This window comes from Panthera onca, chromosome B3 (assembly GCF_046562875.1).
Source record: "Panthera onca isolate mPanOnc1 chromosome B3, mPanOnc1 haplotype 2, whole genome shotgun sequence".
Lineage (NCBI taxonomy): Eukaryota > Metazoa > Chordata > Mammalia > Carnivora > Felidae > Panthera > Panthera onca.
This window is the reverse complement of record NC_138344.1, coordinates 49355803-49382758: the sequence shown is the minus strand read 5'-3', so window position 1 is coordinate 49382758 and position 26956 is coordinate 49355803. Positions and strand designations below refer to the sequence as shown.

General features: G+C 37.6%; 1 protein-coding gene across 1 annotated transcript; it reads right to left on the bottom strand.

The window, feature by feature from the left end:
* Positions 1 to 10691: 10691 nt before the first annotated feature.
* On the bottom strand, positions 10692 to 16072 carry LOC144616562 (uncharacterized). Its single transcript, XM_078447713.1, has 4 exons — positions 15925 to 16072; positions 14653 to 14711; positions 13269 to 13352; positions 10692 to 11402 (listed from the first exon to the last, which is right to left on the bottom strand). Exons 1-4 carry the CDS (start codon positions 16025 to 16027, stop codon positions 11169 to 11171), a joined length of 480 nt encoding a protein of 159 aa, XP_078303839.1. The 5' UTR covers positions 16028 to 16072; the 3' UTR covers positions 10692 to 11168.
* Between the last annotated feature and the right edge of the window lie 10884 nt (positions 16073 to 26956).

Sequence of the window (26956 nt, the reverse complement as noted above, 5' to 3'; positions counted from 1 at the left end):
AAAGCCCCTTGCCATCAGTACTTAATTTTCACTTGCACAAATTTGTTCCTCAACTCCAAGCCAGCTCTTCCCTCTGTTATCCTCTAAAATATCATCAACTTCACCAAACTAGCATCACTCATATTTTTGTAATAAGGATGTTTATTACTTGGGCCATATTCACCTGATTCTATTGACTTAGTACACCCTACTCATAGGGTTTCCAGATCAAATAAAAACAGGATGCCCAGTTAAATATCTGAAATGCATATTTATTTAAGTCTCAGTACATCGTATCTAAAATTAGCAACCTACATACCTACTAAAAAAAAATTCCCCTATGGGGGGAAAACACAAGTAATTGTGTTTTTTTAGAAGTCCAAACCATGTACAAAGTTTATTACCCATATGTTTACCTAACCACATGAACTCTCCTGGTCTATTACCATGTATTTCACTTTTAATCAATACTACCAAGTTTCATTGTCTTGAAGATAAAGCTCCCAGGGGCGCCTGGGTGGCTCAGTCGGTTAAGCGTCCGACTTCGGCTCAGGTCACCATCTCGTGGTCCGTGAGTTCGAGCCCCGCGTCAGGCTCTGGGCTGATGGCTCAGAGCCTGGAGCCTGTTTCCGATTCTGTGTCTCCCTCTCTCTCTGCCCCTCCCCCGTTCATGCTCTGTCTCTCTCTGTCTCAAAATTAATAAACGTTAAAAAAAAAAATTAAAAAAAAGATAAAGCTCCCATCCCTAACATGGTATACATACCCTATCCTGATTTGTCTCCAACTTAGTTCTCCAATGTCATTTCTCATCCAATCATATTCTCTTCAGACTACCTCCTACATTGATCAACTATAAACTGCTCCCCTATGCACAACTCTCCTAGCTTGGGGTTTTGTTGCACTAACTCCCACTTGCCCAAGAATTGGCCTTCCTGACAATATCTTCCTCATCCATAAGTCATTCTTAACTCAATTCCACCAAAATTCCTATCACCCAAAAATCTGTTCACAGAACATTATGGTCAGATTCTGCAGAGTTTACACAATCTGTTATTTCTGAATGTTTAGCCAAAGAGAGCTATAAATTATGTTTAAGTCTTATTACTGTAAGAAATACAATTTCCTAAGGAAAACAAGTACATTTTCCCCTTGAAATTTAACTCTTAGCCACATTGAATATTTGTCACTACTATCCTTATGTGCAATATTGTTAACCTCGGACTATAGTAAGTTTACTCTTTCCTTCTTTCACTCCCCCAACTGTGTACTTTCAGGATCAAATTCTCTGGTCTCAAGGTCTTGGGTGATGGTGGCAGTGAAAGGACATGGTGGAATTAAATTCTCATTTCCCTTCCCAGATTGTATTGGAAAAGGATTGCCAGACTCTTCATCACAAAGTCATTAGGTCACAGGTACCAGCATAGACAGACTAAAACCAGACTAGCATAAAGCACTTCTGAAGTAAGGAATAAATGAAAAAATGACTGTCCAGCGCATTCACTTAATATTTCTCTAAAACCTCAAGATGCGTGTTTTACATCTCAATCCCTATTTTAACATCTCTGGAGTTTAGAAGGCAAAAACCTGACCAGAGTTTTGCCTGAAGAGAGGGTAGCAAACAGTGGTTTGTGATGCTTAGGCCTTTCTAGCCTCTCACCTGTCTCTCCTTCTCTCCTTTAAATTCACAGAATGCAGATTAGTAACTGGTCTTTAGTCCCTCTAAAGGACTATGTCCCTACGTGATAATACATAATAGCTGATATCCTTAGGAAAGGAGGAGATCTTAAGTGAAAAATATCCAACTAAGGAGAATAAAAACCTTTAAGACACCAATATATACCATCTGAAACAATTACTGTTTAAAATAGGCTTAATATGGGGCACCTGGGTGGCTCAGTCGGTTGAGCGGCAGACTTCAGCTCAGGCCACGATCTCGCGGTCCATGAGTTCGAGCCCCGCATCGGGCTCTGGGCTGATGGCTCCGAGCCTGGAGCCTGCTTCTGATTCTGTGTCTCTCTCTCTCTCTGCCCCTCCCCTGTTCATGCTCTGTCTCTCTCTGTCTCAAAAATAAAATTTAAAAAAAAAACAATTAAAAAAAATAAATAAAATAGGCTTAATATACTTAATTGATGAAGACATTACATCACTATTGTTAAGACGTACATACCATCCTAAGAGATCTACAGATCCAATGCAGTTTACAGAAATACAAAAAATCCTAAAATATACATGTAACCACAGAAGACCCAATAGTCAAAGATCAACTATATCAAACCAATCTTAAGAATGAAGTGAAAGGCATCACACTTGCTGCTAACAAGATGTATTACAAAACTCTAGTAATCAAAACCAGTATGGTATTGGCAGGAAGACATATAGACCAATGCAATAAAGATCCCAGAGATAAAGCTATACACACACAGTTAACTGATCTTCAACAGGGATTCCAAGAACACACAATAAGTGACAATCTCTTCAACAAATTGAAGATCTTACACCATATAAAAAACCAACTCAAAATGGACTGAAGGTTCAGGTATTATGTTTAAATCTACAAAACCACCCCTAAAAAATATAGAGGGAAAGCTTCATGACAGTCATCAAGGTAGTAACTGTGTGATAGGACACCAGAAGCTTAAGTAACAAAAAAGCAAAAATAAATAGAATTACAAAACTAAGAAGATACTGCATAGCCAAACAAACTATCAACAGAGTCAAAGGCAACCTATGAAAGAAATAGATGGTTTTAACTATCTGATAAGGGGCTAATATCCAAAACAAAACCAACCAACCAACACCAACCAACCAAAACAAGTAACTTCATTAAATTTCTCCAAAGACAACCTACAAATAGCAAATAGGTATCAAAAGATGCTTAACATCAGGGAAATGCAAATCAAAACCACAAGGAGTTATCACTTAACAACTGTTAACATGGATTAAAAATACATATATATTGATGGAAATGCACAACTGTGCAGCCACAATGAAAGACAGTATAGCAGTTCCTCAAAAAAAGTGAAAAATGCAATCAGTTATAATTTAACAACCCCACTTTTAGATATATATCCAATAGAACTGATAAAGATCTTCAGGGGATAGTTGCACTTCCATGTTCTTTGCAGCATTATTCATAGTAACTAAGATATGGAAACCACTTAAATGTCCATCAACAGGGGATAAAAAAATGTGGTATATATGCTCAATAGTTTATTTTTTCAGCCTTAAAAAAAGGAAAAGGAAATCCTGCTGTGAAAACAAGGATAAACCTGGAGAACATTATGCTAAATGAAATAAACCAGTCACAAAAATAGAAATACTGTAATATTCCACTTACTTGATTTATGTACAATAGTCAACAATCAAGTATCTAAATTTAGCTTAAAGAAATTGTCTCATATAGAAGAATCTTAATCTAATAAAGGACATAGAAGATGAATATACATGGAGATTTCCGTAATCATGGGTGAGAGCAAAAAAAAAAAAAAAAAAAAAAATCATGGGTGAGAGCAATCATCATTAGAGACTATTTCATCCCCTAGATTGGATTAGGGTTACATTAAATTTGATCAAACTCCAGCTGGACTCAAAATCGTTTATTCTAAAATGTGTATGACAGGGCGCCTGGGTGGCTCACTCAGTTAAGTGTCTGACTTCAGCTCAGGTCATGATCTCGCAGTCTGTGAGTTCAAGCCTCGCGTCAGGCTCTGTGCTGACAGCTCAGAGCCTGGAGCCTGTTTCAGATTCTGTGTCTCCCACTCTCTCTGACCCTCCCCCATTCATACTCTGTCTCTCTCTGTCTCAAAAATAAATAAACGTTAAAAATTTTTAAAAATAAATAAAGTGTGTATGAAAACAAAAGTACATGAATAACAGCATTGAAAAGAAAGAAAAAAGTGCTATCATGTTACACTAGAGACATGAAGATATACTACCAACACTAATAAAAACCAGTATGGTACTTTTACAAAACACAAATTATCTAATGGGATAGAGATCTGAGGCACTGATTTACATAAGGGAACTTAATATGTAATAAAAAAAAATGGCCCCACAAATCAATGGTGAAAGGGTAATTTAGACAGATCTGGAAAAACTGGTTCATATATAGAAAAGTTAAAATAAATTCTTACTCAACTATAAAATCTGGGCTCCAAATAGAAGAAGACATCAACAGGAAAAGTCAACCATGAAGTCAGTAATATGGAAGCATATCCTCAAAATAAAGGCCAAGAAGAATTTCTTAAAGTGACAGAAATTCATCACAAGAATAAAGACTAAATGAAGATTTAGCTTGTACCTAAATTAAAAATTTCTATACAAGACAATCACAGTAAGAGTTAAACAGATCACCGATTTGAAGAAACTACCCAAGTCCAAACTTAACAAGGGTAGAAACAATTTACAGAACAGGGAACCCAAAAAGCGAACACTATCAAAGTATGGTCACACCTATTACTAATAAAAATGGCAATTAATGCAGTATCATTTTATGCCTAGCCAACTGGGGGGAAATGTTAGGTGGTTCCAAATGTTCCTAGTGCGTGTACGTATTGCTCTCCAGAACTTCCGTACCAATCTGACACCACTTAATCAAATTAAGTACTTATATACTTTGACTTCTAATTCCATATGTGAGCATACATCACAAAGGAATTCTCACATAGGTACAGTAGGTGGCATGTATAAAGGCCTTTATTATAGTTCTGTTTGTGTTAAGGTACCAACAAAGGTATCCCCCAACTTCCACCCCTGAAAAATGAATGAATATGTGATACATACACCACAGAGTACCATGAAGTAGTTAGAACAGACTATATGTACCCACAAACACAGATACGAATCACCAAAAAGCAGTGTCAAGAAATAAATACTATATACTTACAAAATACTATAAACTCATTTATCTAAGTTTAAAATATATAAATTTAGAAATTGAGTCTGAGACTTGCTTCAAAGTAATCTGGGCCAGGAGTTTATTATTCAGGTCGGTAATGAGTACCAAGAGTTTATTCTAATTTTCTCTTTTGTATACCATTTTTTTTTTAATGCTTGTCTACAAAATACAAAACTTGCCAAAAGAGAAATAAAAGAGTGTATATAAAACCTATTAGAATGGTTACCTGAAATGGAATGGAAAAGCAGGAAAGATATGTAAGGAAAAATAAGAGGCTCATATAGGCCGATGATGGTAATACCCTGTAATACTACTTGTTGACTGGTTACCATTTTTACTTTAGACAAGTTTCTAGGTATATGGTATTAAAAGGCAGTTATTTTATGTTCCATTTATTGGTAGTCATTGTTTTCATTTGTCAAAGCAAGCTTAAGTGAAATTTAGTAATTTAGTGCCATGACTTTCCCTGTAACAAGACTATTTCCCAAGTGCTTCCTTTGGCACATATTTCTCCACCGATTTACTGTTACTGTTTATTTAATTATTTTTAAATCATTGATTTATTCTTGTCTCCCATCAGGATTTTCAGATCTTAATATTAAACATTTGCCATCCTTTCCTATGTACCTCATCTTACACTTATCTGAAAACACGCTTAGTCACCTTGAACAATACTAAAATATAGGAGTAGAAAGAATGATTCATTACAGTGAAATGTTGATTTTTTTTTATATTTCACCTTTTTCCAGCAGGTCTTTTAGCCTCCAGACAATGAGTATTATCAGACTCCACTGAAGGCAAAACCCACCTCCATATGGTATACCACAAGACTTTGTTTCCCACTATCTCCAAGTAGAAAAATAGGCATGGTCTGAATACAGCAATTATTTTGGATCCTCAAGCAAATGTTCAAGTAAAAGCATGGGTCTCAAAAGAGAAACAGTGAAGGTAATGTAGGATAATGAATGTTTCAAGCTAGGAGTTCTCACCTGTTAACCCGGTATTAGAATCGCCCGGAAAGCATGCTCCATCAGGTTGCTAGGGGCCCTCCTCCAGAATTCCTCATGAGCCTGCCTGATTAAGAACCCAAGAAATGCAGCTCTACAGAGTGTTGGTTCTACCAGGTGTCGGTGAGGAGAATGATCCAAGGGTAAGACTGTCACATCACCATGTCCATGTCCAAGGCCCAAACCCTTGATCATTAGACTATACTGCTTATCCTACTAAGATCAAGTTTTACTTCAAGCATTTTTCCACACTACCACATAAATGTTTAATTTATATGTGTATATTTGAGTGAAGTTTTGAATAAGATTCACCAATATGCCACTTAAAGAAATTAGACTTTCAGAAGCTTTAACCTGCCCAATATTTTTGCTACTTTTTTTTTCATATTTATTTATTTTGAGAAAGAGAGAGCACGGCCAAGCACAAGCAGGGGAGGGGCAGAGAGAGAGAGAGGTACAGATAATCCCAAGCAGTCTTCCTGATGTCAACGCAGAGCCTGACACAGGGCTCAATCTCACCAACTGTGAGATCATGATCTGAGCCAAAAATCAAGTCAGGCGTTTAACCAACTAAGCTATCCAGGCAGCTCTGTGCCAAACACTTTTAATTCATTCTTGCAAGAGGGGCGCCTGGCTTTGAGCTCTGTACTTACAGCTGGGAGCCTGGAGCCTGCCTCAGATTCTGTGTCTCCCTCCCTCTCTGCCCCTCCCCCACTCATGCTCTCTCTCTCTCTCAAAAATAAACAAACATCTAATTCATTCTTGCACAAAATGTTTGTTAGGGACTAACCATGTGACCCAGCTCAGTGCTAAGTACTGGCACACCATATGAAGGAAATGGTCTTCACCTTCCTGGAGCTTCCACTTAACTCTCAAAATAGAAGTTACAACAGGGGCTCCACTAGTCCACACAGTATCTTCCTGTGAATTTCATAGGAAGCAAGTGGAGCACTGGCTACATTTTAACAATTTCTTCACCTGCACAACCTGTACAAACGCAGGTTCACCCTGACACTCATTTAAACAAAGCCTTTAGGCTTAAACTTCCTTTTATTTATGACTATTTAATATGAAATTCTCAAGCTCTGTTACAGGTTTTTAAATTCCACAGCGTTTTTCAAGGTTTTAGAGGCCGTCCTAAGTTTAGGACAGGGTGGTGTTATCAGGTACAGAAAATGGATAACCCTCGTTGTTCCTTGCAAGAGTCTTTTGTTCTTTTGGCATTCCTGGCTAGGCTCCAGCCAGCAAGACTCTTGCTTTAGATTTCTCCTCTTCATCACTAGTTTTTCTCCTTTCCTTCCCCTTACATAAAGCATACTGTGTTTAACACTAATTACATAAATTCAAATGTATACATGTGTAAAAACATACAAAGCTACATATAATCCTTTAAATATAATTATATATTGAAGTTGATCTGTTTTACAACTTCTAAAAATTATATTATGATATAGACTTTGCTGTTTATGTTTTTCATTCAACAAGAGGTTTTTTAGTCCTAACCAAGCAGCTGAAAGTACATCTTGTTCTTTTCTTCTCAGTACAGCCTTCCATGGAGCACAACTACCCTATTTTGTTTTTCCATTTTCCAAGTGATGGAAACTTAGGTTACCAGCAATGCCCAATCACATCCAGCAATTATATAATGAATATCCTGAAGCCCATCTTCTACTGGGATATTTCAGAATGGAATAATAATTACATAATAATAAGTGATGTTAAGAAGTTGGTGGAGAAACAAAAAGATCCTTAACCCAGAAATAATTTTCCAAAGACATTTGAGAAGTGTTGCTAGAGTTGCCTTTTTATGCAAGCAAAACAACAAAAATGACTCAAGAAACTGACAAGAATTGCTTCCTCACAGACACCCCTCTATAACCATTCAGACTGAACCACCCATGGACTGAGAAGAAACTAGAAACATCAGAGAGAATTAGTTTATAAACTTAGAAAAGTGGTCATGTTAACCTAGCAAATATTATTTTAGCATCAACTGTATAAAATGACAGTCTTATTCCACTTTTAGGAATACTGCCCACCCACTTCTTTTACTTTATAACTCTCACCATAGTTTGGAATGTTAAGGCAAAATGGGTTTCGATAGCTGGACAAATAGAATCTCAGTAACTGTAATCACCCATGGTTCTCAATGCTGCCTGTACTTCAAAATCACCTCTTGAGAAATTCAACATGGGCTAGATTCCCTAGAAGTGATCCAAAATTATGTTTTTTAAATCCCCCATATAGCCCAAATACACAGATAGGATTGAGAAAAATCACTAAGGTGACCACTTTAAGTATCCACTTAGATTGTCAACCAGGATTTCAACAGCATGTAATAGACAACATTGCCTCATGTTGGCATAAATAATAAGGGAATTTACAAACTCACCTAGTCACAGGTCCGCAACACAGACTACTGTAAAGTGGTGCAGGGTGCAGCCATCCATCTCCAAAGATCTGCCACTTGTGCTCTAACTCATGCCTTCCACCTCAATCGGGTAAGAAGACAAATTGCAGCCACTTCAAAACCACAAAACCAAGCACTGCCAATAGTTGCTCCCTTATAGCAACTAAGCTTTTCCCAGAAGCCCCCAATATATACCCACTCACAGCTAATTGGCCAGAACTTGGTTCCCAGCTGACAGTGGTAATTGAATTACCAAGACCAGATGAGGCTAATGGTTCTCAAATTGGAGTGTGAATTAAAATCACCTGGACAGCTTGTTAAACCACAGATCACTGACTCCCACCCTCACAATACTTTCACGCTAGGGATGGTGTTTTCATACTCAGTTCCCAAGTTATGGAGATTTTGATGCTCTTTGAGAACCATCCGCCTAGAGCAGGTGTAAACAGCTTTCTCTAAAACATATGGCTATGTCAAAGAGGAAACACCTGTGGTTGTTTAAATATGTCCACAAATTATATGACACTCCTTTCAATAGGGGGACTCTAATTGCCCTTCTCCATGACCTGGACTTAGTGGCTCACTTCTAACAAAAAGAATAAAGTGGGAGTGATGGTCTATTGCTTAAATTATAGGTCAGAAAACACAGTGCAGCTTCCATCTTGATCTGTTTCTCTCTTGAATAGTTCACTCTGATGGAAACAAATGGTAATGTCACTAGAACACTCTAAAAAGAATCCCACATGGTAAAGAACTGAGGTCTCCAGCCAACAGCCCTATGAATGAGCCTCTTGCACACGGATCCTCCAGCTCCATCATCAGATGAACACAGCCCTTGCCATTATCCTGACTACAGACTCATGAGAAATCCTGATCCAGAATCCCCCACATCAGTTGCTCCTGAATTCCTGACCCACAGAAACTATAAGATTATAAATATTTGTTGTAACCCATTAAGTTTCAGGGGTAGTTTGTTCTGCCACAATAAATAATACAAAAAGGAACAAATTGCAAAGCAACCAAAGTATCTGGTGCAGCTTGCTTCAGTTAATAAAGGTTTAGTGTAAAAACACACACACCAAGAAGGTCAGAAAATCCAAACTGGATTTTAAGGAACAACAGGCATTTAAAGTTCTTTCTATATCCAAGGAAACTCTTCAAATCTCAGCATCAGGAGCTCAGAGAATTTTATTGTAGTGCTGTTCTATTCTATATCTTTTTTGTTGTTAATCTCATAATCTCCATTCCTCATTTTGGTTTGTGCTTCCCCCCACGGTTTCTTAGATTCTTATTGCTACTTAGAGAGTTGTCTAGCATTATGTATTCGGCATAATGCTAATACAGTTGACCAGCATTATGTATTCACCTGGGAGCTTGTTAGAAACTTTGTGCCCTACCCCAAACCTATTAAATCAGAATCAGCATTTAAATTTGAAAAATATTGCTCTACATCATGACCATTAGGCTTAAGCTCCTATCTTTTCACTGCAGTGGTTCCCAAATTTTGATGCACCTTGTAATTACCTGGGATCTTCAAAAAAATACTAATGCCTGGGGTTCCTGGCTCAGTCAGTTAAGTGTCTGATTTTCGCTCAGGGCCTGAACTCGCGGTTCATGAGTTCGAGTCTTGCATCGGGCTCTGTGCTGACAGCTCAGAGCCTGGAGCCTGCTTCCAATTCTGTCTCAGTCTCTCTCTGCCCTCCCCCCACTTGAGTGCATGCTCTTTCTCTCTCTCTCTTTTTCTTTCCCTCTCTCTCAAAAAATAAACATTAAAAAAAAACACTAATGCCTGGCTCCCACCCTAGACATTCTGACTAGATGTGTAGGAGTTAAGGCAGGCCATTGAAAGTTTTAAAAGCTTCCAGCTAATTCTAATGCCCAATAAAGTTTGGAAACTACTAGCTTACAACTTTCTTTTCTTGGTATTTTCCAATTGAATTTCAAAAAAGAGAGCATTTGATTAGCCCATACAATCTTTTTATATAAAGATATGCCATGGGCCACTAATCATCCTATAAACTAATTTTAACCCAACAAATTGTAGGGGAAAGAGGGAGTATTACAGGATCATATGACCCAAAAAAATAACCACTGCGGCTCAAAAAGGCTGTGGGGAATCGAGTTTCCTTTAGTGCAATTCTTCTTAATCTTGGCTGTACATTAGAATTACCTAGAGAGCTTAAAAATGTCTACAAAACAATTCATTCAGAATCTCTGCATCAGATCCAGGCCAATAATGGTGTTAATCTGCCTAGATTATTCCAATTTGCAGCCAACATTGAAAAACACTTCTAAAATTAATAGTGGGAATAGCAGTGGGCATGTCTATGTAAACAGTATGCCAAAACAAATACAAATCACAATTATATTGGTTATTTAATTTATTTTGGGCCTCAACTTAAAATCAGTGGAGTGAATGGTAGCATTATGTAAGGGAAAAAGCATAGTTTATAAATCAGACAGACAGGGGTTTAACCCTCTGGTTGAGTGGATTTGGATAATTACCTTGATCAACGTCTGTTTTCTCATTTGTAAAATGGAGACAAAACCAACTAACTCCAAGACTTATAACAATAATAAATATTATAATGTACATAAAACACCCTAGACATTGTAGTTCATCATTTGTTATTTGCTTCCTCTTCCGTATATGAAAGTATTTTTTCTTTAAAAAGGTGTGATTCTGGGTATGATTTGGATGTAAACCTCACACTAATCTCACGGAATATGAGAGTACTGTTGTTATTATAATTAGACAGATGAGAAAGTTTTAGCTGAAAAATGTTAAATAATGAGTAATAAAACTGAGAAGAAACACAATTTACCCCAAAGCCCAAATTCTTAACCATCCCATTCTATCAGCTTTCAAAAATAGCTACCTTCTTCTTTGAAAGAAATATTTGTATGCATACAGGGTGGAAATGAGGTATTGGGAAGGGGGAATGTAGTGTCTGGAATGATGTGGCGTGGCACATGTGCTACTCCCGCATCCTGGTAATTGTCCTTCTCTTTTTCTTCCCTCAGGCCACGTTGTCAACTGCAGAGTTCTCATTCTTGTCTTGAAAGGGTCACAATGCAATTCTTCAAAGGTGATACTGTCAGTATACTTCTGAAAAATCACCAGAATGTGCTTAGTTTTTTCATACACAATTCTTGCCTACGTAAGCATAACATAGTTGGTACTTTCATAGACAAAGAAATTTAAGACATACAAACTTATAAATAACCATGTCCAATTAACCTTCTTCTTTCCTCTCTGACTTTCAATTTGATCCAAGTTATCTCCCCTTCAGAAGCCAATTAAAATTGTCATTTGATTTTTTTTCAATGTCCCTTTTTTTTGTTTATACTCCTGCTATCTTGCTATAGTTAATTCCTACAATCTCCCTTGGTAAATTTTTAGCCAGCATGCTTTTCAATTTAGCTTAATTTCCTTTGTATTTCTTTGCATCTTTTCAGGAAACTCATCCCTATACAACCCTTCAGTTTAAGATACATGCAGAAAAGATGTCTATCCAGACTTAGCTACAGATTTAAACACCAGAATTGTAGCAACCCAAGTCCTAAATTTAAGTTAAAGTTTGCCTTTAGCATATTTTACTTACTCTCTTTAATTCCTAGGACTTCTCAATATTCAGACATTCTCATATCCTCTTTCCCTCTCAAACGTAACCATCCCATACTGAAGTCCCTTTGTTTTCTGCTAAATAACAACAATTTCCTCTCTTCTCTAATTATCATTTTACTTCTTTCTGCTGGATCATTCCCACTGACATACAAGCATACTTAAATATTTCATATCTTTTAAAAAAAATCTTCCTTGAGCCCACTATTTAAAAAGGTCATCAAGGGGAATCTGGGTGGCTCATTTGGTTAAGAGTCCACCTTCGGATCAGGTCATGATCTTGGGGCTTGTGAGTTCAAGCCCTGCATCAAGCTCTGTGCTGACAGCTCAGAGCCTGGAGCCTGCTTCGAATTCTGTCTCAGTCTCTCTCTGCCCCTCCCCAACACGAGTGTGTGCATGTGCATGCGCTATCTCACTCTCTCTCAAATATAAATAAACATTAAAAAAAATTTGAAGAGGTCATCAAAAGGATGTGACAGCTGGTTGACCTCCAAACTGGACTGGGGCAATCAGAGGCTCATTGCTCACTTTTTTGTCCTTGGAATATGCATTTTCTTTGCCTTCCCTGTACTAGAGGCTGACCAAGGACACAGCCTTGAGAAAATAAGGAGTCATTGAGACCATCTGGACATATTACATGACTGAACCCAGTTAAGGCCTCCTTATAAACATTTAAGATTCTGGCAAGTGGGTGCAGAGATATACTCATCTTTCAGCTGTCCAAGATGAGGTTTATAAACAAATTCTCTTGCTTATTAAAACCTGCCACCTATGTTGGGGTGCCTGGGCAGCTTAGTCAGTCAAGCATGAGGATTCTTTGTTTTAGCTCAGGTCATGATTTCATGGTTCATGAGATCCAGATCTGCATCAAGCTCTGTGCTGACAGCATGGAGCCTGCTTGAGATTCAATCTCTCCCTCTGTCTGCCCCTCCCTGCTTGCTCTCTCTCTCTCTCTCAAAATAAATAAATAAATAAACTTAAAAAAAAAAACTACCAATCTGGAATAGTCTGCCTCTTTATTCAGTCTCTTCTTGCCCTCCAAGTTAAGAGGGCTGGTTTGTGAACCAACACCCACATTACCTCACAGCTACTATCCCATTTTTTGATACCTCTTACAATAAAATTAATGTAGAGTTGCCAATAGTCATTCTCTACTTTCTCACTATCTACTCTTTCTGAAACCACTCTAAACAAACTTTCATCCCCACCACTCCACTAAAATAGCTCTTTTCAAAATTACCACCTACATCCCTTTTGCCAAATTTATGAGAAATCTTCTGCTTTCATCTTCCTTAATCTCTCAGCAGCATTCTGCAGTGTTATTACCTTCTTTCTGAAATCCATTCTTACCTTGGCTTCTATGACATCGGACTCCATGGTTTTTTCTATTGGTTTCTCTTTCATAGTCTTCTTTATTGGGTCTTTCTCCCCTCCCTAAAAGCATTATCATGTAGCTACAGAACTCTCCATTATCATGACTCTGAATACAATCTAGGTGCTAAGCATTCCCAAATTTACACCTCCAACCATGACCTTTCCCTGTGTTCAAACCTACTTATCAACTTGCAAACCTGTGAGCTGTTCACTTAATGTGTCTAGCATGTTTAATAGGCATTCAAATTTAACATGCCCCCCCCCCAAAAAAAAGAGGTTAGAGTGGGAGAGAGACAAAGCATAAGAGACCGTTAAAAACTGAGAACAAACTGAGGGTTGATGGGGGGTGGGAGGGAGGGGAGGGTGGGTGATGGGTATTGAGGAGGGCACCTTTTGGGATGAGCACTGGGTGTAGTATGGAAACCAATTTGACAGTAAATTTCATATATTAAAAAATAAAAAATAAAAAAAAAAAAAGTATAAAATAGAAAAAAAAAAAAAACCACAAATTTAACATGCCCAGCACAGAAATTTACTTCCAAGCTCAAAACCTGATCCTCTGCCAACTTTCCTACCTCACCTGATAGCACCACCACTCACCTATTACTCTTGATTCTTTGGGCCTTTGGTCCTTTACTTTTATCCAGGATTTGTCTCCTTCATTCCCTTCAGCTCTCTACCCTACCCCCACATGCCATTCATCAGCTGACACTGTGGATTCTACCTCTGAAACATATTCCAAATCCAGCCACCTTTCACTATCTCCATTGCTACCACTTTAGTTCAAGCCATTTTCAGTTTTCTCTAGGTTAAATTCCTCCCTATATTTATTCTTGCTTTTGTTTACAATCTATTCTCTATTCAGCAGATATATCAAAGAATCTCTCTCCCCTAACTAAAACTTCCAGTGGCATTTAAAGAGTCACGGGAACAAACTGAAAGAGTCCCTCGTGGCCAAAGCTGAAATAATTTGAGCAACACAATGAAGTAGCGTTGGATTATAACCCAAAAACTAAAAACCATAAATGGATGGTTAAATAAATTAATAAATGGGGAAAAGAGACAAATCTCCCACGCAGAAGAATTACCAATAAATTATGTAGATATTCCACCCTATAGAGAAATCTGAGAAACACTAATTCAGCCACATGATCAAGCTCAACATCAGTATTCATAAATCATACTGATGTGTGCCCTCAGTGATAATGACATTTTATGTCTTTGGTCTTTCTCCCAAAAACCCATCAGCCTAGTCTAATCACAAGAAAAGCATAATACAAATTTCATTCGCAAAGCATCCTACAATATACCTGACCAGTACTCCTCAAAACTGTCGGGAAAACAAGAAAATCTGAGATACCATCATATCCAAGAGGAACATACAACAACTAACTGTAGTGTGGCACCCTGGATGGGATCCTGGAACAGAAAAAGGACATTGCATAAAAATAAGGAAATCTAAATAAACTATGGGCTTAGGTTAAAAACAGTATCTCAAAATTGGTTCATTAATTATTACAAATGTAACACGCTAATATAAAATGTTAATAATAGAGAAACAGGTGGGTGGCATTTGGGAGCTCTCTGTATTATCTGTTCAATTGTTCTAAATTTAAAACTGTTCTTAAAAAATAATGTCTGCTTTCTGAAAGTTTTAAAAAGAAGAAGAAGGAAGACAAACCTCACGTCCAAAAGTTATAAACTTTCTGAAAGACACTGGATTGCTCCAGGACTTGAAATGGGAGTTTGAGTTAATCTTATTCAAATCCCAGGTGACCTTTCATTTATGCCACCAATTTACTTAGACTAGGCACTGCTTTAATGTTCTAGGTATAACTAAAATCTACTTTCCTCTCTCCTTTTGCCTTAAGACATGGTAAAGTTGACATGAGCTTCCCTAGCCTGTGTTTACCTGTAGAAATACTGCTAATCACTTTTCTTTGACTTTCTCAAACTTAGAGACAGGTTACAACTGTCCATATATCTCACAAATTAATACCTTGTTCTCTTTGCTATATGCTTTAAAGCTAAGAATAACAATTGAGTGTACATCAGAATCACCTGGAAGTCTTATAAAAACATTAGTGACTGGATGCCACTTACAGAATTTCTGATTCTGTACGTCTTGCATTTCTTTTTTAAAATTGAAGTATAGTTGACACACAATGTTACTTTAATTTCAAGTTTACAACATAGTGACTTGGTAAGTCTATATGTGATACTATGCTCACCACAAGTATAGCTACCATCTGTCACCATACAATGCTTTACAATACCGTTGATTATATTCCCTATTCTGTACCTTTTATCCCTGTAACTTATTCATTCTATACCTGGAAGCTTGTATCTCCCAATCCCCTTCAACCATTATGCCCATTCCCCCCACCATTTCCTTCCTTCTGGCAACCATCAGTTTGTTCTCTATATTTATAGGCCTGATTCCACTTTTTGTTTATTCATTTGTCTTGTTTTGCTTTTAGGTTTCACATGTAAGTGCAAATATATGATATTTGCTTTTCTCTGTTAAGTCTTAAATTTCTAATTAATTCTCAGGTAATACTCATGTTGCTGTTTCAGAGACCACATTTTGATAACAACTGAGAATAAACAAACGTGGTAGCTCCATTCTTACCGCTGTTTTTTAAACAAATGGGCTTGAGATCCAAACTCAGCCAAATGATACAGGAAAGGAAATTAGATGATTTGCTTCTGGGAATCCCCTTCTTCTCCTCCATGTATTGTGCTTGAATATAGTATCTAAACCAACCGCAACCAGCTTGAGGTCATAAGGGAAGCTGCCAAAAGATAGCATAGTAAAGAGGTGGAGAAAACCTGCATCTTAATGATGTCATAGATCATTTTGATGATGTCAACTAACCCTGGAGCCTGGCCTATCTTCAAACATCCCCTGTGAGATAATTTCCTTATTGTCTAATCCAGTCTGAGTCACAGTTCTCAATTTCTTAAAGTGAAGACATCCTGAGACACTACCTCTCAGATCCCATCCCTTCCACTCTTCTCATCATTTATTAGTTCCAGTTACAGTGGCCTGCAGTTTCTTGAACCTGCAAAGTTCATTCTATATGAGGATTTGCCATTGACAGTCTCTCTACCTGGATACTCTAGCCCCAGAGACAGTGACATGGCTGTCACTGGAGTCTCAGCTTGAATGTCACTTTTCCATAGATATCTTTCTAGACCACACAAAGTGGTGTTTTTCACCCCATTTCCAATACTTTTTAATCTTATCCCCCAATTTTATTTTTCTCAGAGCATTTATAGCTACCTAAATTATATCATGGCATTTGCATATTTACTTCTTTATTCATTTTCAGTCTCATCACTCCCCTCTCTTTCTACAATGTAAGATCCATGAGATTTTTTACCACCTCTGTCTTGCTCATTTCTATACCTCCAGGGCCTGGGAGAGTGTCTAGGAATGGAAGAGTGATTAACAAATATTTGCTTAATGAACAAATTAACTTAAAAAGGCTAACATATGTTCATTTTTAAATAAATTTGGATTTTTCCCAAATATAAGATATTTAGAAAGATGGTTGAGAGAGGATATTTAAAGGTAGATATTAAAGATTCCCGGGGCGCCTGGGTGGCGCAGTCGGTTAAGCGTCCGACTTCAGCCAGGTCATGATCTCACGGTCCGTGAGTTCGAGCCCCGCGTCAGGCTCTGGGCTGATGGCTCGGAGCCTGGAGCCTGTTTCCGATTCTGTGTCTCCCTCTCTCTCTGACCCTCCCCCGTTCATGCTCTGTCTCTCTCTGTCCCAAAAATAAATAAAAAACGTTGAAAAAAAAAAAAAAGATTCCCATGTACAGAACCACATATTGCAAATCGTCAATAAGAGATCAACCACAGCTGCCACCCAAACTCCTGGTGTATAGAGACAATTGCTAACATATCTATGCACCAACCTGAGAAATGCCAGCAAAAGGAAGAGTGGCAACTTTCCAGAGTAAAAAAGTCACCAAAGGCAGAAAAAAATCACTATAGGCAGAGAAAAAATATCCCAAGAGCCTCCTGTAATTAACAAGGTAAAAAATTATTTCTTATGTTTGTATTTTCAAATAGTGGTTTTTATTTCAATACAAGTCGAAGCGGGGTGGGGGTTGGGGGATGGAATTGCTAACACCCAGTTAACCTGGCCCAGCAACTCAAGTCAGTTTCCTAGAAGAGGGGATCAGAGCTATGCTTGAAAGAAGCATGGGCCAGGAGGGTTGAAAAGCATGTTTTTCATTTGTTTCTCAGAAAGAAGTTCCATCCAAATGGCACCCTCAGGAGCATCTGGAGCACAGTGGTGGGATAATTTATTTCTCCCTCCAACAACTAAAAGTGTTCTGGTCTCTGGATGGATTGCCTACTCTGAACCCACTTATAGGAAGCGCCCTCCCTTCCTGATTCTGGGACATCATCACACAGGTCAAACAATATGATTTCCCCCATATTCTGCTTTTATCTTACTTTTCAAATTGGGAAAGCCTCTCTGCCAAGGCCAGTCTGGCCTAATGGATAGGCAGAATTGGCTTATGGAATAGGATTTATATTTAAGAGCTAAGGCCTTTAATTCCCAAAATACTTCCATAGATACTACCCATGATTAACTTCACCTAAAAAGGACAAAATCCTTCAAAAGTGAAGACACTTTATTTTACATTGTATTTGTATCCTATAACTTGCTTTAAATGTCTTGTTGAATTTGAGCTATTTTAGTAATCATTTTAATAAAGAGGCAGGTTAAGTGCCTGGCAGAACATGCCCATCACTGGAAGATACACCTCAGTTCAAGTAATCTACTATATGCTCATAACAAATTTAAACCAAACAAAGTTTACTAAGGCCTTAACTTCATTGAATATTCAAAGGAAGATTTTGTTTGCTTCTGTTTTTTTTTCTAAAAATCAGTTTTTAAACTCAGGATATTTTCCCATCCTCCTAATGAAGGAAATAAATAAAAGTACCTTTTTTCTGTCCCACTTACCATTGAAATAAGCCACAATATATATTCAAAGGCTGAGAAGCTAGAGTCCAAAGCATGGGATTATCAGACATAATTCTGCTCAGAATCATGAGGGTGGTAGATAAGAACTCCACTCACTATTGCCTCATGTGTTACTCATACATGGATTCATAGATAAAATAACCAATTATAAAAGTCCTTCTAAACTAGTTTTGGTTTATAAATCACTCTGTCCTATATATATTTCCTTTTTGTTGTTGTTTCTGATTCCTATAAACATACCTACACTACTCTTGTTTGATCTTTGTCTCTGAGTTGTCCATTAATTTTGGTCTACTTGTCCTGTTTTCACTTCTAAATTAAGTATCCTGTTTCCTTATTTCCCTGATTACTCTATTACAGCTTAACAATAAAAAAAATATTTTCAAATATTGGTCTTATGTTAATTCATAATTGGTACTAACAGACTTTATCTTCACTCTTTTATTTATGGTTATCACCCACCTATGTATCAAACCTTATGACAGGCACCATAGGGAAAAATAAATACAAAGACAATTTCTGTCCATTATAGAAGTTTCAGCATGATTTAAAAAATGTATTAAAACAAGTGGACTATGAGGTAGAAAGCAGTAAATCTCCCCAACAGATTTCATCAAGATTAGTTAGGAGGACACAGCTGGAATACAGCAGAGGAAATAGAGACCAGATTTAAGTAAAACAGCTGATTAGGAGAAATACATCATAAATCTTATTGTCAAGGAAATATACACCTACAAGAAAATATATACATTGGAGAGTAGAAGGAAGCTGCAGAGCATTTGGTTTTAGGAAATATGGGGCTGTAAGGTGCAGTATATAATCTATAATTATACCACAGATCACATAGAGAATTGAAAAAATATGTAAAGAAATCTTGATATAGATTACTAACTTTTTAAGTACATGTTCTACAAGTGATGTAGGTGATTAATAATCAAGACACCTCGTTTGGTCAAATCCTATCTGTGAAAGTCTGGACTTTGCTTCCAAAATGTGTTTCTCTCTGAAAGTATAGAAAGTAACCCATGAAACTGCTTTTCTAATAGGAAATAAAGACTTGGTTAAATAGAAATGTCAAACCCTTCAGGGAAAGTCTTGGATTTTGCAACAGCTGGCAAAAGTGGAAGTTGATACAGTCAAGAATATATACCACCTGGGAAGCCAAATTCCAAGACATTCAAAAGAAAGGTAAAATTGATTCTTTACTCTGGTCTCCAGAAAAGAAAGTGACTCACAAATTTGGAAGATTTTTAAAATAATTTTTATTCTCTAGTATCAAATCTTGACTTAAATAATAAACATATTCAAATAAGTGCTATATGAGATTGTTTTCAAAATGAGAACAGGAAAAAGAAGACTAAATAAGGAGGGACAAATGTAGGTGCCCTGGAGGTTCTCTGATGACCCCAGAATCTCTAAAAAAAGTAGAAAAGTTGGAAATAAGATGCCTCATTAAGTATGAATATAAAAGAGTTCTTAGAATTATTTTTAAAATGGTATGATGTTGGCTAAAACCTGTAATAAGCTGAGGTTTGAAGAAAAACTGGGACAAAGTGAACAATAAACATAGAAAAGATGGAAAGGAGCTGCATAATTAAATGTCTTCAATATCAACAGGAAGAAATCAACTAAATAATAGTTCCAGCTCACAGGCTTGGGAAGAAGAATGTAAAGAACAGTGGGCTGGGCTTCAGTGAAACTAGTTTCTCATCCCTTCTATACCACCTTTAATCCCTAGAGTTTCCATTTCCTTCCTGGGCAAATAGAGCTCTTTACTGCCAGGAAATGTTTGGGTGTATAAGGGTAAGCCACATACCTGGTCTCCCATTTTCTAGGTACATTCTTTTCTTTCACCATTTTGGCTCCTACAGCTCTGTTCAGTCTTCTTAGATTCCTCTTACTCAAATGTTTAGATGAGTGAACACAAATACAAATGAAAAATAAGTTGATTCTCCCTGTTGAAAATAAGGGGAAGAGATTTCCTCTCTTCCTTTCTCCTTGAGCATTTACCTTTAAAAAATTGAAATTATAAGTACTTTCTCAGCTCTTTGAAATGTATACAAATCCTTTTGAAGACCAAATGGGCCTTTGTCAGCTGGTCTTTTGTCTATTTTATGATCTGTTTGAACCATTCTTTTTTAGGGGAGTTGGGGAGGCACCTGGGTTTAGTCTCAGGTCATGATCTCATGGTTCCTGAGTTCGAGCCCCACATCAGGCGCTCTGCTGTTAGCATGGGGCCCACTTTGGATCCTCTGTCCCCCTCTCTCTCTGTCCCTGTCTTACTCATTCTCTCTCTCTCTGAAAATAAATAAATAAACTTTAAAAAGGAACCATCTGTTTGAACATCAAAGAAGATAGCACCCCCATCTCCCACTCTCTGTTAGAGAGTAGGGGCCAAATTTGAGTGGGCACCATATTCAAATTTGCAGAACTACCTCTTGATATAAAGAGATAAGAAGTTTATTTTTCTCTAGATAAAGCAATTTATCTAACACAGATGGTCACCCCAATTTCCAGGTAAAGTTAGCATGAATTATGTGTAACAAATGGTGTTGTCAAGTCCTCTTATTTAAGAATCAGTTATTGTTTATCTTGAAAACATATATGTAATGGTTCATATCTGCTTGACTCTGTAAGGGGGTGTGATTCTTTTCAATCTGCAATTTCTTAACAAATTGCCTGTCACATGTGGCACATTCTGGCTAATGCTTATTCATTAACAAATGTGTTTTCTTTCTCTATTACCTTTGTGAAGAGGATTTCTGGGTTAAGAGAAGATTTTTTTAATTATATTTGTCCATCAGGTACCAACTATTCTTTTCCTGATGACTTTATTCAAAATTAATATACAAATATACCTTATGGCAGACTGCAAAAGACATTCTTAAAAAGTGTATGCCTATAAGGGAAAGAGGTAAACTCACAGTATAGTTAGTTTGAGGGTATTGCTTTATCCAATATAAGCAGCTGACATCTATAATGCTATATTTATTATTGTTGAAACAAAATTTTTTAGACTAGCTTTTTAATCCTTTGATTCCAAGTAAGCACAGGTCAGAATTGACCTTAAGTTGAGTTTCTTTCCTGAAAACAAGATTGTGTTCCATATAGTAATGTTGAAATGACGTCTGGAAATTTTTCCAAATGAAAAAAACAGCTTTTCAGATATTTTTATTAGTATATATGAATACTAAACATTTGCAGTCTATACAACAGAAGGGTCATTGGATTCTACTGAAATTACCATCTTCTATAACAGAACATTTCATGAGAGTTTACTGAAACCGTGGAAACCATTTGGTAGCATATTTTCTCTCACCAGCTGCTATGTATTGATAGTAATTGGCCTTTGACAGATATTTGCAAGTGGAAGAGGTGTGTTTTCCCATGGGATAAGGACTAACAGTCATATGGAAGACTGGATAGGCATCATTCTCATACATAGACAATAACAAAACAAAGATGGCTATGTGGTGATGGGAATACAGGAAATCTTAGTGAGGGCTCTGGAAGACTAGGTTCCCTGTGGCCGGTAATCAGTATGCTTTAGGAATACACAGTTAAACAAAATTGGCAGAGGTGTCATTGCAATACTAAGATAAAGACTATGGATGACACATGTTTCATTTAATAAGCCAACTTTAATCTGGAGTTACTGATTCAAACACTGTGCTGAGAAGGACTCTGAGGTTGTCATGAGCTCAGAAGCAGAAGGAGAAACCCATGGGTCACATATTTACTATTCCTCATATAAAGGCTCCTTTTGCATTTGTGCCTTCATTAGACCCACTGACTGACAAAGTATAGGCTGACCTGGTCTATAAAAGAGAGTCAAGGAATGACTACAACCAGCTAGATGACAGATCCTGAAATAGGCTGTAGCATGAAGGATAACTGGCAAGTTTTGACCAAAAGAATCGAACTCACTCAAAGCCATAATTTGTGGAGACTGGGAGGAGACATTTGTTCAACAATTCCCCCAAATTTCAGACCTGAAGGGCTTGGCTTAGACAGAGGGGGAAAACAATAACATAGGAATCAACTAACTTCCAAAAAAGCAAAGGAGAGTACTCAGTAGGGGCCATGCTAGCCAGTGATCATCCGGGGCATATTTGAAGAAGTCATACCTCTCCTTGCTAGTTAGTTTTTATTTTTTTCTTCAAATCCTTACCTAGCCCTAGAAGGTATCTTGGAACTTATGGAATACTACTCCCTAATTTTCTAGAAAAAAAAGGAAGATGAAACACAGAAAGGTAAATTGTTTAAGGTTACATTGCTGCAAACTAGCAAAGGCAAGTCTAAAAACCCTAGGACCAAAAGATGCTAGTGCTCTTGTCATTTCACTATTCTGGAAGATAGACCCTGCCTCCTTCACTCACTCAGTCTAGAGTTTTTTTCTCAGGAAAACCCTAGCCTCATAAAAGACCCCACCAGGGTCCTATATTTAGATTTTGAGGCATATCTCAAGTGGATGGAGTTGGGCACAAGGACATATGTGGCTCAACCCCATGGGCTTCTTCCATGATTCTTATGAGAATTAGATTCCAGTAATCCCCATAATACTCTGTAGATACCCATAATCCCATCAGAAGTTTGGATTGGGCTTCCATGCTGGGAAAAGTCTTCCTCCCACATATTTCATGTAGGGCCCAACCCCAAAACAGTAGGTTCTCCCAACCCCTCAAGGGACCTCTCCATTCCTTGATATTTATTTCACCAGATCCTCAACTGCAGTCCTTTATGTGTCCTCGTATCCTATTCATGACTGCTCCTGAATACAGACAGAAAATGTAGCCTTCTTATTATCTGTAATTATTTCTAGTTTTCTTGTCACTCTTAATGAGGTTGACTAAATTAAACACTCATGGCATGGTACTCAAGTTTGTAAAGTCAAGACCTATGAAATGAAGTTTAATGGCCAACACTGGAAACCTGAAAGAGTCTTACCTCTTCCCCAAGACTGAATGGAATGCTTTTGAACCGAGTTTATACTCTTCTTGGGCCGACATTAGCTGCTTAGCTAACTGAGAACTCTGGGACCTTGTGCTCTCATGCCTATTTCCAAACATTAGGATGAGAGAACACACTTCAATCAGGCCATTCTTCTCTTTGGTCAGGTACTTGGATCAGTCCCAAAAAGGCCATTTCATAAATCTTCTGATGCTACATTTGTAAAATATTTATTCTCATCCAAGTTTATCTACAACATAGTGCTATGAACCTTTTAGCTTAATGCCCATAGATAGAACAATCCAGAGCACAAGCATAAAAAGTTTGGTTAATATTTCATTATTACTTCTCAGTTTATGTTGACAACTAAGATACCATGTGATTTCAGTGCAAACAAAGATATCAATAGATGTGTAAATAATATCAGCAGTGGGAACTCTCCTGGAAGGTGAACATTTTTAAAATCTCATGACACATCATTCCATACAACAAAATTTTCTCCACCTCTGTTAGGACCTTCTCTGGGTGGGTGAGGTTCTCTAATGACCCTAACAGAGCCAGAATCCACAGCAGGATATATTCTAGCATAAAAAAAAAAAAAGACTCTGAGGGCCCTCTACTGGGCTTCAGCATGATGGTGTCAGAACACTTCATCTTCTTAAGTTCACCCCTGCAAGGGAGCATTAGACAGGAGAAACAGCTATAGGAACTGCAGTAAAGAAATACAACCAAACAGCTCTTCCACAGATGTTAACACTCAGGGCACTGAGAAACTCTGATCTTCTCATCTTTCAAGGTTGCTTTGAAATAAAGAGGCAAGAAAATATCCAAGACATAAGGATAATATATATGAAAGTCTTTCTTTTGCCCTGACAGCCCATTAATATGAGCCCAGACTCCTATTTTACCCCAAAATTAAAGGTTATACTGAGAGAAAGGGCCCTATACTTTTCATGGATTTTGTTAGGAAGGCAACTCCAGGACCATCCTCTATATGCATGCCTGCATAGTCCTGAGAAGCAGAAAATAAAGACTCACAAAGTGAGTGCAATGAGAAAGCATCTACACAACAGAAATAACACATCAAGGGTGCTAATGATAGAGCCATTGACAGGCTGATAACTTAAAGTCCCAATAGCAGGAGGAAGAGCAAAGGAAGCAAGAGAGAGGCCCTGCCTTGCATGGAGACCAAGCAGGCAAGAAATGGCCCAAAAGAAAAAAGCATTATCAAGAATGAATTCAAACAGTGAGTTTTGCAAGGAGGTCAGCAAAGCCACAGACATAATGAAGGGATGATACAAGCACCTTGAAAGACACAAGGAAATGAAGTAGACTCCCACTGGCCTGGCCTGGCCTGACCTGGCCTGGCCCATTCTACTCATCAGCTCTCTGTTTGAGGTTATGATGGTAATAACTAAATTCACCTTTGTATATAATATCTAAAGTAAGTTATGTTAGTTGAAATATTTAACTTTTGACTGAATTTATTAGTCACACACCTTCCCAAAGAGGTATGATTATTAATATGGCTAATGGAAGGAAACTCACAGTTTTGGTCTCAGTAGCTCATAGTAATATAGCACGAGGCATCACAGGGAACCAGAATACTTATCACTGGAAGCCCCTGAATGCAAAGAACTTCTTTCCTCCAGGCAGGCCTGATTGGTCAAATCCCAGATTACTGCCAACTTTACCTCAATCCTTCCTTTCCTCTGATACAGAAGTCAGCAAACTATGGTGGCATATGAGCTAAATCCAGCCCGCTGACTGATTTTTGTAAATAAATTTTTATAAGAGCATAGCCATATCCATTTGTCTGCATATTGTGTGTGCCTATTCTCTAACTATAATTGCAGAATTGAGTGGTTACAACCATCAGTACACCTTTTCCATTACTTGAATCCTTTCCCTTCCTTGTCTTCCCTGTTTTTCTTTTTAGAGCTATTATCTAGCCATAGTCTTAACTCCAGAAAGTGCCTGGATCCCCATCTAATCAGTTCACAACCCAGCTGCCATTAGCGGTTTGTTCTAGTTTTGTTTTGGAATGTGGAGAATTTTTATTATTATTGTTTTCATCTCCCTGGATTTATTAAATTAAATACATTGCTTTGGGTAATAAATTTAAAAATACAGAGAAAGGGGCATCTGTGTGGCTCAGTTAGGTAAGCATCTGACTTAAGCTCAGGCCATGATCTCATGGCAGTTCATGAGTTTGAACCCCGCTTTGGGCTCTGTGCTGACAGCTCAGACCCTGGAGCCTGCTTCAGATTCTGTGTCTCTCTCTTTCTCTGTCCCTCCCCTGCTCATTCTCTCTCTCTCTCTCTCTCTCTCTCTCTCTCAAAAATAAATAAACAAAATTTTTTTTAAATACAGAGAGGGGCTCCTGGGTGGCTCAGTTGGTTAAAGTGTCTGATTTCAGCTCAGGTCTTGATCTCATGGTTTGTGAGTGGAGCCCCACAAAGGACAGCACGGAGCCTGGAGCTTGCGTCAGATTCTGTGTGTGTGTGTCTCTCTGCCTCTTCCCAGCTCACACTCTCTCTGTCAAAAATAAATAAACATTAAAAAAAATACAGAAAAATCTTTTTTAAAAAAGAGTTAAAAACTTCCCCTTCCCTCCATTCTACCTCTTGAAATAATCAGTGTCAATATTTCAATCTTTCCATGCTTTTCTCTAGGGGTGGTTTTTTAAAAAAAGATCTATTATTAAAGTAAAGTTGGGAGGATAAAATACTTAATATTTAATATGCAAAGCACATTCACTTTATTCAAGAAACATTTTGAATACTTTTATGTTTCAAGCTCTGTGCTAAGTGCTGAAAAATCAACTTAAAATCCTCTAGGGCAGATACCTGAATATCAAATAATATCAGTTGTTTCTTTTCACAGAGTGGTTAGAAAGCTCCACCACACTTAATAAAGTGATGATAACTTGATTGCATATACAAGCTAGCTAAGCCAAGGATGAGTGACATTAAACACAAGGGAGTCTAATAAATAGTTGGAGGCAACCCATTCTCCAGATCTAGAAGAAAAATAAATTCAAAATTAGGGATATAAAAATAATGAATTGGTAGTTATCTTCTTACATTCTTTGATAGTCATTAGTGACACTTACCAATAGGTCTGGTTCTCTTCCTTCCAGGAGCTTAGTAGGATCACACTCTTTCACATCCTTGAAGTTAGGTAGCACTGAGGCACTTTCATTGGAGGCATGAAGTTGGAAAGAGAAAAATTCAGTTAGCAGACCTACACAGGAATCAAGGCACAAAGCAGACAGGGCCTTAACAAAGGCAGGAAAAGGGGTGCTATAGTTAAGCATGTGGCTACTAGAGATTTTTAGATGATAGAACTCAGTACTGATAGGATGAGACATTAAATGAGAGCAAAATGTCCAGTTTCTGGCCTGTGTAATTGGGTGGCAGTGGATGATGCCACTCACTAAGAGGGAAAATCAGGTCATAACTGAGCAGAAGAAAGACCCTGGTAAGTTTAATTTAAGACAAAAATGTGTTTAAGAAGCCATGTAGAGATATATGGGTGTTAGATATGCAGATCTGGAATGTTGGAAAAACATCCACAGTGAAAATACAGATTTGGAGTTCTTAGAGAACAAGTAATACTTACAGTCACAAGCTTGAATTATTTCTTCCAAATAGACTCTGGAACAACACTGCCCAATATAAATTTCTGTGATGATAGAAA